Here is a 15630-nt window from a genome sequence, read left to right on the forward strand (position 1 = left end):
GTATCATGCCTATTATATGCCCACACTGTCCTGGGTACTTAGAACACAAGCATGAACAAGCCAGGCCCAGCCCCTACCCTGTGGAGCTACAGAATCTCTATCAGGGATTGCAGATGTGCAGTAACAATTATAGTGTGATGAGCGATCCTGGTTGGAGGGCAAAAGAATCAGCAAGAAAACAATACCATGGAACAGTATTATGAAGATTTTCCTATCCCACGTAGGATCCATGCAGGGATTGGCCCCAGGCACAGATCCTTGCTGGCAGCCTGAGAGTCACTCGGTCTAACTTGGTTTCAAGGCAACTCCACCAACCTTTATTAAATAAGGCTCTGGGTCTTGGGGTGCTGGCTGCCTGCTCACACTTTCCCTTACAGACATCTGGACCCCTCCCTTACCCCTCATTATAAGCAAGGAGGAAGAAGAGGACCCCAGGCTGGGAAACACCGAGGTGGTAGTTGGGATCAAACATCCTACATGTTTACCAAGATCGGGAGGGCTTTTCGCTCCAAGGGACGCTTGGGACAGCAGCTGCTATGTTCCCACATCCTTCCTTGGGGCAGGGGCAGATTAGATGTCCTAAGACTGGCAGCTTCCTCTCTGGGACCCCTGAGAGATGCAGAGACAAATGCTCCTTCTCAGAGCCTTCTTCAAGGTCTGGACTGAGTCCCGGTGGCCGCACGCTCGGTAGAAGTGTGCAGGGCCCTGGGTTCTGCAGAGCTTACATGCAGGGCAGGCATTATGCTGGAATGAAGCCCAGGAGTGTCAGTAATGGGGAAGCGTGCCCTGAGGCATGGAATGCTGCCCATGATCAACAACAGCTTCAACTGTAGACTCTGTCTAGGCCAGGGCCAACTCTCCCTACCAACACCAACAGCTCTCTGCCCTGGCCCCATTCCAGGGTTCATTAAGAAAAGCATGCTAGGAAACTGAACCCCCTGCCATGGGGCAGGAACTGTGTCCTATTTAGCCTTATATTCTCTGTGCATGAACAGGATAGCTCTATCGGGTGCTTATTCATGTAAGGGATGGGGTCCTGGCTGAGAGGTGAAGGGTTTGGCAAGAGGGCATAGGGAACAGAAACAGAGGAGTGAAGTCTGGGGAGGGCTGGGAAGCTATTCGGAGAAGGCTGGAAAGACCTGAAGAAGTCGAGCAGAGGAGAAGGGAAAGGGGCTTCTCACAGTCGGGGCGATCTGGTCTGGAGGAGGGAGGGGCCGCCAGCCGCCCTGGCGACCGTCACCTTGTCCCACCAGGGAACTCGGGGTGCGGCTCTCGCCAGCCCCGGGCCAGCCGCCAGGTCCCCGCCCTCCGAGGGATTTACTCCTGTCCCGCCTTCTCGGATTTAGCCCAGGCAGCCTGGGAGGTTCCGCAGTCGCCGCTTCCGCCTTGACCAGGTGAGGGTCCGGACCGAGCAGGGGGCCCGGGCTGGGGCGGGCCAGCGGAGCAGCCGTCGCTGGGGGCGCGTCCCGGAGGCGCTGGGCCTGTCCCCTTCTACGTCCTTCCCTTCCGCAGCCGCGCTTCCTCCTGTCTCCCTTCTCCTGCGCTCCCTACTTCCCACCGAGCGCGCACGGCCGGGTCCCCCAGGGTCCTGGGCTTTCTCCTTCCCAACCCAACCCCCGCTCGCGCCCGGTTCTGAGCCCACCTGCGCGTTTCCAGCTAGGCCCAGCCTCGATCCTCTTCCTCCTTGCTTATATTGTAGGGGAAAGGACGGGTCCAGGTGTGTATTAAGGAAAGTGTGAGCAGGCTGCCAGTATCCAGAGGCCCAGAGCCTTATTTAACAAAGGTTGGTGGAGTTGCTTTGAAGCCAAGTTAGACCTAGTGACTCAGGCTGCCGGCAGGGATCTGTGCCTGGGGCTGAGTTCAGGTAGGTGTGGGACTGTGTACCTGACAGCCTCAGTGACTCCATAGGCAGCACCTAAGCCTAGCGGCCATCACAAGTGCCTGATTTGATTTCAAATGTTGCTGCCTCCGGTGGAGGAGAGGCAAGGACCCTGGACCTCTTTTGGCTTGAGGCGGCCCTATGCCCCTATAGCTCAGTATGCTGTGTGCACACTGTGCCTCGATGTCTCTGTGTTGTGTTCATGTGGACCTTTGTGTCTCAGTCGTGTGGGGCAGTGTATCTAGGTGTTCGGAGGCAGTGAACTGCTGTGTCCCATGGATATGACATGTATGTACAAGGAACATCTCATGGAAGGACATGGATGAGCCTGGGCGTTTTGTGGCCGCATGCTGGAATGTCTCAGCGTTAAGAGAACATATATCGATCAGGTGCGGCGGCTCACGCCTGTAATCCCAGCACTTTAGGTGGCCGAGGTGGGCGGATCACAAGGTCAGGAGTTCAAGACCAGCCTGGCCAATATGGTGAAACCCTGTCTCTACTAAAAATACAAAAAATAGCTGGGCATGGTGGCACGTGCCTGTAGTCCCAGCTACTCAGGAGACTGAGGCAGAAGAATTGCTTGAACCCGGGAGGCAGAGGTTGCAGCGAGCCGAGATCACACCACTGCACTCCAGCCTAGATGAGAGAGCGAGACTTATCACAAAAAAAAAAAAGAGGACACACTTTGGGGGGCCGAGTCGGGCAGATCACGAGGTCAGGAGATCAAGACCATCCTGGCTCACACAGTGAAACCCCGTCTCTACTAAAAATACAAAAAATTAGCCGTAAGTGATGGCAGGCACCTGGAGTCCCAGCTACATGGGAGGCTGAGGCAGGAGAATGGCATGAACCCGGGAGGTGGAGCTTGCAGTGAGCTGAGATCGTGCCATTGCACTCTAGCCTGGGTGACAGAGCGAGACTCCGTCTCAAAAAAAAAAAAAAAGGAGGACATGTATTTGGGAGCCTCGGCCATGTTTTGCAGTATATCTGTAGGTCTCAGTGTGTGTGTGGCAGTGTGTGGGAGGCAGTGTACCTTCGTGTGTGTGTGTGTGCTCTACCTACATGCCTGAGGTATGATGTGGTTGTCATATCTGGGCATCTCTAGTGTGTGTGGCAGGCAAACATGTCTCATGTTGGAGGAAGGGAGATGTCTCAGCTGTGTATGAGTGAGGTCTAAAAGGGGAGTGTTTCTGGGTGTCCGGGTGGATGATGTGTCATGATATTTCAGAGTCAGGATGGTAACACACCTGGAGTCTGTAGTAGGAGCAGGCAGCATGCTAAAATTGCAGGTGTGAGCAGGGCAGGTTACTCAGAGGTGAAGGGACAGAGTACCCAGATGCTGTGGGCACGGGGAATGTTCTACCTGGTATTTGTATGTGTGAGTGGCAGGGATCCTGGCTGTCTCTGCTGTGTCCCTCCCTCTGTACCTGAGTGTTTCTGATGATGTGCAGGTGGAGCTGGAGACCCGGTCTCTCTAGGGCCTACCCTGGGCTGAACATCTGAAGGAGAGTGTTCATCCTTCGGGACTCCTTCTCCGGACATGCTTCCTGAGGCCGGCTCCCTGTGGCTACTGAAGCTGCTCCGGGACATCCAGCTGGCCCAGTTTTACTGGCCCATCCTTGAGGAGCTTAATGTCACTCGGCCAGAGCACTTCGACTTTGTAAAGCCTGAGGACCTGGACGGCATTGGCATGGGCCGGCCTGGTGAGAGACCCCTGCCCCGAGGCCCTGGTGTCTCTGTCCACAGCCTATCAGTTGCCTTCCCCCACCACAACCCTCTGCCAGCCCTTTTCTTCCCTGTAAGTCTCTCCGCACTCTTCCCCACCCCCACCTCCACCCCAGCCCTGATTCTGGCCTCCCACAGCCCAGCGCAGACTGTCCGAAGCTCTGAAAAGGCTACGTTCCGGGCCTAAGTCTAAGAACTGGGTCTACAAGGTGTGTGTTCTGGGTGGGCAGCTTGGGCCTGGGAATGAGGTGGCTTGAGGGGCAGGGAGGGGGCTGCAGGGCTCTGCATACTGGATTTCCCATCCCTGTTTCAGATCCTTGGAGGTTTAGCCCCTGAGCACAAGGAGCCCACCCTGCCCTCGGACAGCCCAACGCACCTCCCTGAGCCAGAGGGGGGCCTAAAGTGTCTGATCCCAGAGGGTGCTGTTTGCAGAGGGGAGCTGCTGGGTTCGGGCTGCTTCGGTGTGGTGCACCGAGGGCTGTGGACGCTGCCCAATGGCAAGAGTGTGAGTGTCCAGGGAGCCCACTTCATCCAGGCCAGCTGTCCCCTCTGTTCTTCATGCCCACAATGCCTAAAGTTGCTTCCCCCCACCTCCAGGTCCCAGTGGCTGTCAAGTCCCTCCGGGTAGGTCCCGAAGGCCCGATGGGCACAGAACTGGGGGACTTCCTGCGAGAGGTATCGGTCATGATGAACTTGGAGCACCCACACGTGCTGCGTCTGCACGGCCTTGTACTGGGCCAGCCTCTGCAGATGGTGAGCAGATCCAGCCGCTGGTTCCCGGGACAGCCGTGCGGCAGGAGAGTGCGGCAGGAGGGAAGCTGGGACCAGTGGGTCCGGCTCACGCGGCGCGGTGCTCCCTCCTGCAGGTGATGGAGCTGGCGCCACTGGGCTCCCTGCACGCGCGCTTAACGGCCTCGGCCCCGACACCCCCGCTGCCCGTGTCCCTGCTCTGCCTCTTCCTGCGGCAATTGGCGGGAGCCATGGTGTACCTGGGGGCCCGTGGGCTGGTGCACCGAGACCTCGCTACGCGCAACCTGCTGCTGGCATCGCCGCGCACCATCAAGGTGGCTGACTTCGGGCTGGTGCGGCCTCTGGGCGGCACCCGGGGCCGCTACGTCATGGGCGGGCCCCGCCCCATCCCCTACGCATGGTGAGCGCGGGCCCACGGGGGGATCGGGCTCTGAGCCGGGCGAATCCGGAGGGCAGCAGCCGAGGGAGATCGGAGGGGGCCGGGCTTCTGAGGGAAGCTGGGACCAGAAGGGTTATCCTCCTAGGAAAAGAGGACTTTTGTGAAAGATGGGAGCACTCCGGGGTGCTCCGTGGAAGGTGAGCCGCCGAGGAGCACGTGTCCGGCCCCTTTCAGCTCCACTTCCTTCCGCAGGTGTGCTCCAGAGAGCCTGCGCCACGGAGCCTTCTCTTCTGCCTCGGACGTGTGGATGTTTGGGGTGACGTTGTGGGAGATGTTCTCCGGGGGCGAGGAACCCTGGGCCGGGGTCCCACCGTACCTCATCCTGCAGCGGCTGGAGGACAGAGCCAGGCTGCCTAGGCCTCCCGTCTGCTCCAGGGCCCTCTACTCCCTCGCCTTGCGCTGCTGGGCCCCCCACCCTGCTGACCGGCCTAGCTTTTCCCACCTGGAGGGGCTGCTGCAAGAGGTGGGAACCCCCTACCTCACCAGATACAGTCCCTCTTCCCTCCATTCCTTCTCCCAGGGTTCCATGCAAGGACTAACATATCCAGGTGCCTGTGCTGGGCTCTGGGATTCAGCTCTGAGCAAAACAGATGCAGTCCCTACCTGCAGGGAGATCAGAGCCCTGAGGAGGCAACTTGGGGATACACAGATGCAGACTGAAAGGCTGGGGTCTGTGTCTGGGCCAGAAAAGGGGCATAGAGGAGACAGCACTCAGTTACAGTCATGTTGACAGGCAGAGGAAGAGAAGGACTCAGTGTGGGAGGGGGAAATAGAAGTAATGAAGCCGCAGGCCGGGGCACGGTGGCTCACCTCTGTAATCCCAGCACTTTGGGAGGCAAAGGTGGGCAGATCACCTGAGGTCGGGAGTTCAAGACCAGCCTGACCAACATGGAGAAACCCCGTCTCTACTAAAAAATACAAAATCAGCTGGGCGTGGTGGTGCATGCCTGTAATCCCAGCTACTCGGGAGGCTAAGGCAGGAGAATCGCTTGAACCCGGGAGGCAGAGGTTGTGGTGGGCCAAGATTGCGCCATTGCACTTCAGCCTGGGCAAAAAGAGCGAAACTCCATCTCAAAAAAAAAAATAATGAGGCAGCAGAGTGAGCAGGAGCTGTGTCATGGAGGGCTTTGCAAAGCGTGTTAAGCTAACACGTAGAGCACTTGACCTGTGCAGGACACTGCACTGTGAGCTTTACGTGGGCGTGTATGCAGATTCGCTCATTTAATGCTCTCAACCATTGGATGAGGTAATTATTATTGTTATTATTATTTTCTTTTGAGACAGAGTCTTGCTCTGTCACCCTAGCTGGAGTGCAATGGTGGGATCTTGGCTCACTGCAACCTCCACCTCCCGGGTTCAAACAATTCTCCTGTTTCAGCTTCCTGAGTAGCTGGAACTACAGTCGCCTGCCACCATGCCTGGCTAATTTTTGTATTTTTAGTAGAGATGAGGTTTCACCATGTTGGCCAGGCTGGTCTCGAACTCCTGACCTCGATTGATCCACCCGCCTCGGCCTCCCAAAATGCTGGGATTACAGGCATGAGCCACCATGCCCGGCCTGGATGAGGTAATTATTATTATCTCCATGTTACTGATGGGCAGTTGAGGCACTGAGAGTTACCTAAAGTCACATGGTAAGTGGAGGAGTTGGGATTTGAGCCAGTCAATTTGACTTCAGAGCTGTTCCCTAAGCTGCTACACTCTACCACTAAAGTTTAGTGTTTATTCTGAAGGCATTTGGGAGCCAGGGAAGCCTACTAAGCAAGGGAGTTACAAGCCACTCTGCCCGTGATGGCACTCTGGTGTGGCGCAAGAATGGATTAGAGGGATGATGCTGAGGCTGGGAGACCAGGTAGGCAACAGTGGCTGTGAAGCAGAAGGAAGATGAAGAGGTCTGGGTGAGGGTAGAGGCAGTGAGGCTGCAGAGGAGTGGACATTTCCCAGAGGGGCTTGGGAGGCTGCTCTGACGGGCCTAGATGAGGAGTGAAAGCAGTGTACAGGATGATGCTCCTGTTAGTCCCCCTAGGTAGAGCTAGGGCCCTTGCTTGCTCCTTGAGCCCTGACCTGTTTGTCATGGGATCCAGGTCTGCCTCCCTCACTGAATTACGACTGGGGGACAGGGAGATTCCCACCTTGGGCCCAGCACAGATGACATACAGAGTGGGGTTTTTCTTTCTTCCTGCTCCCATATTACCTTTCTGACTCAGGCCACAAGCCCAGCCACCTTTTCCTCCTGTCTCCACAGGCCTGGCCTTCGGAAGGATGCTGTGTGAGGGATGTCACAGAGCCAGGCGCCCTGAGGATGGAGACTGGTGACCCCATCACAGTCATCGAGGGCAGGTGACAGTCCCATACCTCCCAAGCATCCTCAGGAGGAGGATACCCTCCCAACCTCATTCCTGATCCCTTCCTTCTCTGCTTCTCTCCAGCTCCTTAACCCTGATCTTCTGTCTCATCTCCTCTCCCCACTGGGTCCTGAAAGCTCCAGCATGGTCCTGGCCTCCCTGCTGGAGCCACTGCTGGCCCATAGAGCCTTACTGCATTAGGGGAAATGCTTCCCTTCCTCTAGGCAGATGCAGCTCCAAGGCACATAGCCTAGTGGTGAGCTGACTGTGGGCCAGGGCCCAGCCCTAACTCTTGCCCTTATGCCTATCCCATTGACCAGCTCCTCTTTCCACAGCCCCGACTCCACAATCTGGAAGGGCCAGAATGGTCGCACCTTCAAAGTGGGCAGCTTCCCAGCCTCAGCGGTGACGCTGGCAGATGCGGGGGGCTTGCCAGTCACCCGTCCAGTTCACAGAGGCACCCCTGCCCGGGGAGATCAACACCCAGGAAGCATAGATGGGTGAGGACCTGAAAGGGTGGGGGACAGGGGTGGGCTGGGAAAACTGATGAAGTCCAGGAGATTCTCTGGAAAGGAAGCTTGGGGACAGGACCAGAATGAAGCTACAGCCTCCACCCTGGGCGCTGGGTCTCCTAGGTTCCCCCGTGAGTTTTTTTGGGAGGGTGTATTGATCTGTGGGGTGGGGAGGGTTGGTGTGGAGGACGAACTGGATCCCTCTCCGACAGAGACAGAAAGAAGGCAAATCTTTGGGATGTGCCCCCAGCACGGGGCCAGAGGAGAAACGTGCCCCTGGAGAGGATGAAAGGTGGGTGTGGTGGACTCCAGAGTCTCTGAGGAGATCAAGACCAGCCCGTCAATTCCGACCCCCTGCCCTGATCCATGCCCTTGCATCTATTATTTCCTTCCTCTGAATTCTGTACTGGCATCCTAGCTATACGGTGAAATCTTTTTTTGTTTTTGTTTTTTTGAGACAGAGTTTCACTCTTTTTGCCCAGGCTGGAGTGCAGTGGCGTGATCTTGGCTCACCACAACCTCTACCTCCCGGGTTCAAGCAATTCTCCTGGCTCGGCCTCCCGACTAGCTGGGACTACAGGCATGCGCTACCATGCCCGGCTAATTTTGTATTTTTAGTAGAGATGAGGTTTCACCATGTTGCCCAGGTTGGCCTTGAACTCCCGACCTCAGGTGATCTGCCCGCCTTGGCCTCCCAAAGTGCTGGGATTACAGGTGTGAGCCACTGCACCCAGCCCTATACTATGGAATCTTTTTTTTTTTTTTTTCTTGAGACAGAGTCTCGCTCTGTTGCCCAGGCTGGAGTGCAGTGGCGCGGTCTCGGCTCATTGCAAGCTCTGCCTCCCGGGTTCATGCCATTCTCCTGCCTCAGCCTCCTGAGTAGCTGGGACTACAGGCGCCCGCCATCACGCCCGGCTAATTTTTTTGTATTTTTAGTAGAGACGGGGTTTCACTGTGTTTTTCAGGATGGTCTCGATCTCCTGACCTCCTGATCCACCCACCTCGGCCTCCTAAAGTGCTGGGATTACAGGTGTGAGCCACTGCGCCTGGCCTACTGTGGAATCTTTTTTTTTTTTTTTGAGACGGAGTCTCGCTCTGTCGCCCAGGCTGGAGTGCAGTGGCCGGATCTCAGCTCACTGCAAGCTCCGCCTCCCGGGTTTTACGCCATTCTCCTGCCTCAGCCTCCCGAGTAGCTGGGACTACAGGCGCCCGCCACCTCACCCGGCTAGTTTTTTGTATTTTTTAGTAGAGACGGGGTTTCACCAGGTTAGCCAGGATGGTCTCGATCTCCTGACCTTGTGATCCGCCCGTCTCGGCCTCCCAAAGTGCTGGGATTACAGGCTTGAGCTACCGCGCCTGGCCTGTGGAATCTTAAAAGACAGGAAGCCCTCCTGCCTTCCCTACTGTAGAGCACCTCCACACTCTGGGCCCTCTGCCTAGGCCTTGGTGTCCATTTGCACATCTGTCTCATTGTCTCACCTGACACATGAACCACCCAGGGACAGGGCTGGCTAGCTCATCTGCAAATGCTTGCAAAACCATCCAGCTCCACACAGATGAAGACAGAGAGTGGGGCCAGGCATGGTGGCTCACGCCTGTAATCCCAGCACTTTGGGAGCCCAAGGTGGGCGGATGGCTTGAGTCCGGGAGTTTGAGACCAGTCTGAGCAATGTACCGAAACCCTGTCTCTACAAAAATACAAAAATTAGCCAGTCATAGTGGCATGCACCTGTAGTCACAGCTACTCGGGAGGCTGAGGTGGGAGGATCGCTTGAGCCCAGGAGGTGGAGGCTGCAGCGAGACGAGATCAAGTTGTTTCTTTCTCAACTGTGCAGGCATTTCCAGGAGTCTGGAGTCAGTTCTGTCCCTGGGTCCTCGCCCCACAGGGGGTGGTTCAAGCCCCCCTGAAATTCGACAAGCCAGAGCTGTGCCCCAAGGACCCCCTGGCCTGCCTCCACGCCCACCTTTATCCTCTAGCTCTCCTCAGCCCAGCCAGCCCCCGAGGGAGAGGCTTCCCTGGCCCAAAAAAAAACCCCCACACAATCTCCCCATGGGAGCGCCTGGAGCCGGTAAAGCCGCCGCCCTCTCTGGAGGCCTCTTGCCTGATCCTGAGTTGCGGAGGAAGATTATGGAGGTGAGGTCTCACTGAAATGGCCTGGTGGCCACAAGGGGCTACAGGCAGGGGCAGGGGCCTGAGTGGGGCTTTGTCTGTTACAGGTGGAGCTGAGTGTGCATGGGGTCACCCACCAGGAGTGCCAGACAGCACTAGGAGCCACTGGCGGAGATGTGGTTTCTGCCATCCGGAACCTCAAGGTAAAGCCAGTCCCTTCTCTTGGGGTCCCTCCTCTCCTGCCCCTGCAACCTGGCAGTCAGCTGCAGCCCACCCTCCTGCTTCCACAGGTAGACCAGCTCTTCCACCTGAGTAGCCGGTCCAGAGCTGACTGCCGGCGCATCCTGGAGCATTACCAGTGGGACCTCTCAGCTGCCAGCCGCTATGTCCTAGCCAGGCCCTGAGCTCAGCTTCTGCGGGCACGGACACCAGCATGAAAAGCCTAGGCCCCTGAGGGCCTGGCCACGTGGGACTAAACAGAACCAGAACAAGGTCCTGACGGGGGTAGACTTTCCACCTGGGGAGATCCTACCTGCTATAGGCACGTGGAGGAGGAGCCCAGGGTTGGGCACTGGCAAATGTCTCCTCCCTCCTATGCTCCTTGGCTTCTGAAGGCTGAAGCTCCTTTGGCTCGGCCAAGAAGGATCTAGTCTGCCCACTACATTCTCAAACAAGAGGACTTGGAGGAAAAGAGCTGCTGTACATCATATCCAGAGGAAGCTTCTACTCACTAGAGGATCAAGGGGTCACACTGGACCATGCGAACAGCCATCCTGAACTGCCGTCAGCTACCACACTGGACTCTGTGGGGCAGCCATCCTGGATGATGGAAGCCGCCATATTGACTTGGGGTATAGGCCCAAACTGCCTTCATTTGGTCCAGGGCCATCGTGGGTGATGACGATTACTCTCTTGAACTCAAGGACATTTGATGCTGGTAGTATGGATTATGAGATGGGCTAGCCCCTGCCCCAGCCCAGCTCTCACATTCCCCTTTGTTTTTTCCCATATCAACTCCTTCTACCCTCCCCTATTACATGCATCTTTCAATGTCCAAAAAGTTACAAAGTTTATATGAATGTAACATATAAAGATGCAGCCTTTTTCCTAGGGCAAGGGAAGGAAGGGCGGTTACATAAGGCACAGGAATCGCAGCAAGCACCAGCTGAGGGCAGGGCCCTAGTGGGAGAGGAAGTTGGCACTGGGGTCCCCCTGCAGCTGTTGATGGGGAGGTGGAAACCCCGTTGAAGTGCCATGGTCTGAGGCTGAACTAATTGGCCAAGCAGATGCTGGGGGGGGTGGCTATGTCCACCATCTTTGGTGCAGCTTGCCCTTCCCCACCCCAGCCCTCTTGTAAAACCCCAGAGTCCTGGGTTCCAGAGGCCTCCTTTGGAGCAGAGGCCCTGGAAGGGGGTGGGAGGGAGTGCGTGGGGAAAGCGTGAAAGCTGATATGCCTGTGTGCCAAGGGACTGCTGGGACAATGGTGGGAGGTAGCAGGAGAGGGGCTCTCATACATACCCCTCCTTGGGTACCACAGGGGCAGGAGGCCAGGGAGTAGGGTAGGGGTGGGGGCCCCCTTCTGTCCCCTGCAGTGTACATGGAGGAAAGGGGCCACCCGGAGGAGGGGCCAGTGCAGGCAACCATCTGGAGTTCTCGTCGAGGTGATGGTCTCCTCACACCATGGTGGCCTCTAACTGGTGACGGCAGAAGGCCCCGCGCCTCCTCGCTTCTCAAAGAACATGTAGTCCTAAGAGGAGGCCACTGTCAACGGGAGATCCGGCTGGGCCAGCCAGCTCGGCTGTCACAGGCCAGCTCTGGAACCTCAACCCCCACAACACCTATCCCTGACTTTCCCCTAGCAAGAGGCCAGGTAATGCATAAAGCTTCGAATAACAGCAAAGGACAGGCAGGAGGTGGGGGCAGGAGCAGCCAACTCACAATGAGGAACGTGGCTCCCAGCAGCACAGCCTTCACCCTCACATCCAGGTCCAGCGGAAACTGTAGGCCAAAGTCATCTGCATCCGTGAAGGCTTCTCGGACCAGGCCTCCCCACTGCTTGCTGATGCGGCCCACACTGCGGGATTCATCCCGAGTCTTCACCTGTTAGCCGGGAGGGAGGAAGGACCCAACTAAGGAGGAGGCAGCCAGTCTCACCTGCTCCAGTCTCACTCCCACAGTCGCATGTATGGATTTGCAGGGTCTCCACTCAGTGAATCTTCCCCTCTAGAGGTCACCCAGTGATTGCTTTCCCAACTGGTTCCCATCACAGAGTATGACAGCTGGGGAAACTGAGGCACTCTAGATCACGCTGTGAGTCTATACCCAAAATTAGGATTCAGACTCAGAGCTGCTGCTATCCAAAGGCAATGCATGACATAACTGAACATCAGTGGTGGGAGAAATGGAAGCATGATATAATCCAACCCCCTTAGGGTATGGCTGTTTGCTAGGTTTGCTCTGGTTCCCAATGCCCCTGCCACCCACAATTGGCATAGTTTATGCCCTGCACAAAGTAACCTGGCCAAAAGGGCAAGGAAAGCTACCAGAATCCTGGCTGTACTTCACCAGCCAAGAAGTCTCCTAGAAGGCTGTCTACCCCAAAGAGTACCTTTTCTCTAATCTGCAAAGTAGGGGAGGGCCTTGCCCAGCACTGCATGAGAGCCACATCTAGAGGGGATACACACCTATCTACTGTGGGGAGGGGCAGCAGTAAGTAGCCTTTGAGGACCACAATTTCCACTGGCTTCTCTGAGCCACACAGCAACAGGCCCTGCCAATGTGGGTAGTTACTCCCCGTGACTTCCTGGTCCTTTTCCTGTGCTCATTCTCCGGGATTAGAACTGGAGTGATTTCCTTTTGTGTCATTCCCATCCCCTTCCTGCACTGTCCTACAGCTCTGGGGCACTTCCTGCCGTGGTCCTAAGGGTGCAGCCTCAAGTATGGATCATTTATAATTATGTAAAAGGGACACTGGCCCTATGAGAACCCCACAGCCTATCCATTCCCAGCCGGGGATCACACAGTTATTACATCTTATTCCCAACTGGTTCCCATCACGGAATCTCCCTCTGGCTACCAAGGTGACTCATTTTTGCAAAGTAACCTTAGGTAGGGTACCTCATTAGAAGCGTTGGAAAGTCTACTGGATTATACCCGTTGTTTTTCCCTTATCTGCACAAGGAATTATCCCTTAAAGAACTCAAGGGTCGGCAGGGTGCAGTGGCTCAAGCCTGTAATCCCAGCGCTTTGGGAGGCTGAGGCGGGTGGATCACCTGAGGTCAGGAGTTTGAGACCAGCCTGACCAACATGGAGAAACCTCATCTCTACTAAAAATACAAAATTAGCCGGACATGGTGGCACATGCCTGTAATGCCAGCTACTCAGGAGGTTGAGGCAGGAGAATTGCTTGAACCTGGGAGGCGAAGATTGTGGTGAGCTGAGATCATGCCATTGCACTCCCACCTGGGTAACAAGAGCAAGACTCCGTCTCAAAACAAAAAAACAAAACAAAAAAAAGAACTCAAGGGTCTGTCTTCTAGAAACCAAGGTGCTTTCCAGGCCTCACCTTTCTCTGAAATTCTCACCACTTGGGATCTCCAGCTTCCAGGTTGGTGACAGGAATACACAGTGAGAAGGATATATTGGATTTCAGAATGGCAGGGGCATGTGGATTCTACTTTAGCAGGGCAGGCCACAGGATGTTAACATGTTAAAATCGTGCTTGCTCCAGGGCCTGGGCTCACAAACTCATACACAGCAGCCACATGGGCCCAGCCCACACAGACTTAAGCATCCTTCACCCCAAATCCAGGCTGGCCTTAGATTTTTTTTTTCTGCCCATCTCAGGGCCACGTGTAATAATCAACATTGCTCCTGAAGATGAAATCCTCATTATTATGCTTTTATAAGACCACGGGGCCATTCTATTTCCAAATGGAGGAATGCTGCAAATGTGGTCGGAGTCACAGTGGATTTGGATTGATGAGCTCAGGGTCTTGACCTTAGTGTTAACCACCCTGCCTCATGGAAGCATCATCTAGGTTTACGAAGGTCCCAAGAACCTCTAGTATTCCTGATACCTCAAAGTTGGTGTCTGTGCCACAGCCACAGGTCCAGCAGGGCCCCACCACTCGCAGGACTGTCTGGCGATCGGCATCCTGGATGGAGAACTTGGGGAGGAAGGGATGCCAGGTCTGTAGCACGTGGCCGATAGTGGTACCTGGGGGAGCCTGTACTTCCATCTGGAGTGGGAAGCAGACAGGGTCACTGCGGAGGCAGGGGTCCCAGCTCTATCATGTGTCTACTTGGCCCTCACTAAACCTCCCATCCCCACCTGCCCACTCCCACCTGATCCAGGCCTCATCTCAGGTGGACCTCATCATTGTCCCGCCCTACCAAGGCCCGCCCTCCCGGCCCCTTTCCTCCTCCCACCTCCTGGAGGCCACAGGGGCAGCAGCTGCAGCCACAGTGCAGCGGGCGGAGCAAACGCAGCACCTCGCGGTCCCCGGGGTCGGCCAGGCGGACACGCAGCGGCCGGCGGGCGCCACAGCACAGACGGGCGCAGCAGTTGCTCTCCTCCGCCGCCTGACCCAGGGGCTGCCCGGCCCCAGAGCGCAGTTCATAGCGGTTACAGGTCTCCCAGCCTAGGAACGCTGCCCGGGGTGACACGGGGAGACTTATAGAGCCTCGCGCGCCCAGGAGCCCACCATCATGAGGTCCAACCTCCCACTCCTTCTACTCACTTTCCACTCGCTCAGCCTTCTGGTGAATCAAAATCTGATCAATCTGGAAAGAGGGGCGGCGCGCACATCAGCTGGCCCATCTGGACGCCCAGGTCCCCTCCCAGTCATCCTCCCTCACTCCTTCCCACTCACCTGCACCAGGAATTCGAGGCCGGAAGGCACCCCAGGCAGTGGCAAGAAGGGAGCAGCAGACCCCGAGGCTACGGGACCGGGCGAGGGGAAGAGGGCGAAGCCGGGAGCTGGGGCAGGTACCTGGGCGGGCACTGGCGCCTGTCCGGGGGCAGGATGTAGCGCCGGCTCCGGGTACCCAGGGGTGACAGGGTAGGGAGGTGGGGGCGAAGGGGCGTAGCCTTTGGGGGGCAAGTAGCCTGTAAAGCGGTGGGGGCAGGATAGATGAGAAAGGGACCCACGGCCTCATCCCCTTATTCTTCAGCCCATGGGTCGCAAGGCTTCAGGAGAAACGTGGTGGCAAGACGCAGAGAAAGATGGGGCAGGGGAGCAGGGTGGAGGTTCCCCGGAAGGAAGGGAGGGGCCCCACCCAGCCAGTCCGAGCACATTCCGGGAAGATGTGTTCGCACCCGGCTCTCAAGTCCGTGGGGGGATAACGGGGACCCCCGGACTTGCGCGCACACTTACCTGCCATGGGAGAAGGGCTTGAGGTTTCGGGATGATGGTGTCTGGGTGGCTTAGTTCTGGAAGCGGAGGCAAACTCGGAGATAGCCAGACAGACACAGAGACAGACACAAAGACGGACAGGCAAACGCGGAGAGGCAGCTGCGCCCAGCGCCGGCCCAGGGTCTCTTGGGCGGCGCCTCTGACTCGGGGAGAAACCCAAGTGTCAGCGGGCGGGGCTGGGTACCTGGGACCCAGGATTCCCTCGGGAGCCCCAGAACCGCCCCCTCCCTTTGTTCTCCCATCCTGCAGAGGAGGTTGTGGGCGGACGGCAGGACAGATGGACCCGCAGTCAGACCAACAGCCCCACCTCAAGGGCGGTCTCCCTGACCCCTCTGTGCCCCGCTCACCTGGAGCCCCAGAACAGCCCGGGTGCCTAGCACTCGGCGGCTCACAGGAGCTGGCGGAGGCGGAGGCGGAGGCGGGCCGGAGCTCGGACGCCGGCCCCGCCCCCCG

At 57.0% G+C, this 15630-nt stretch overlaps 2 protein-coding genes across 12 annotated transcripts; one reads left to right on the forward strand and one right to left on the reverse strand.

The window, feature by feature from the left end:
* The first annotated feature begins 1253 nt into the window (after positions 1-1253).
* TNK1 (tyrosine kinase non receptor 1) lies at positions 1254-10844 on the forward strand. Of its 7 annotated transcripts, none has more exons than XM_017850659.1 (14): positions 1307-1394; positions 1700-1864; positions 3331-3582; positions 3743-3813; positions 3918-4109; positions 4202-4357; positions 4471-4754; positions 4986-5256; positions 7039-7133; positions 7474-7638; positions 7863-7942; positions 9486-9784; positions 9868-9963; positions 10051-10844. In XM_017850659.1, exons 3-14 carry the CDS (start codon positions 3420-3422, stop codon positions 10162-10164), a joined length of 1986 nt encoding a protein of 661 aa, XP_017706148.1. In that variant the 5' UTR covers positions 1307-1394; positions 1700-1864; positions 3331-3419; the 3' UTR covers positions 10165-10844. The 7 variants fall into 7 exon arrangements, with proteins under 7 accessions (XP_017706147.1, XP_017706154.1, XP_017706148.1 ...); XM_017850664.1 differs by having other exon boundaries at positions 1382-1394; positions 1700-1717; XM_017850658.1 differs by lacking the exon at positions 1700-1864 and having other exon boundaries at positions 1254-1394.
* PLSCR3 (phospholipid scramblase 3) lies at positions 10805-15630 on the reverse strand. Of its 5 annotated transcripts, none has more exons than XM_017850667.1 (8): positions 15525-15630; positions 15139-15320; positions 14635-14870; positions 14503-14545; positions 14192-14412; positions 13840-14001; positions 11699-11860; positions 10805-11507 (listed from the first exon to the last, which is right to left on the reverse strand). In XM_017850667.1, the coding sequence occupies exons 2-8, from the start codon at positions 15143-15145 to the stop codon at positions 11451-11453; spliced, it is 888 nt and encodes a 295-aa protein (XP_017706156.1). In that variant the 5' UTR covers positions 15146-15320; positions 15525-15630; the 3' UTR covers positions 10805-11450. The 5 variants fall into 5 exon arrangements, with proteins under 5 accessions (XP_017706156.1, XP_017706159.1, XP_017706157.1 ...); XM_017850670.1 differs by having other exon boundaries at positions 14635-14702; positions 15139-15194; positions 15525-15624; XM_017850668.1 differs by having other exon boundaries at positions 15139-15194; positions 15525-15624.

The sequence above is a fragment of the Rhinopithecus bieti genome, unplaced genomic scaffold, assembly GCF_001698545.2.
Source record: "Rhinopithecus bieti isolate Rb0 unplaced genomic scaffold, ASM169854v2 scaffold_32008, whole genome shotgun sequence".
Lineage (NCBI taxonomy): Eukaryota > Metazoa > Chordata > Mammalia > Primates > Cercopithecidae > Rhinopithecus > Rhinopithecus bieti.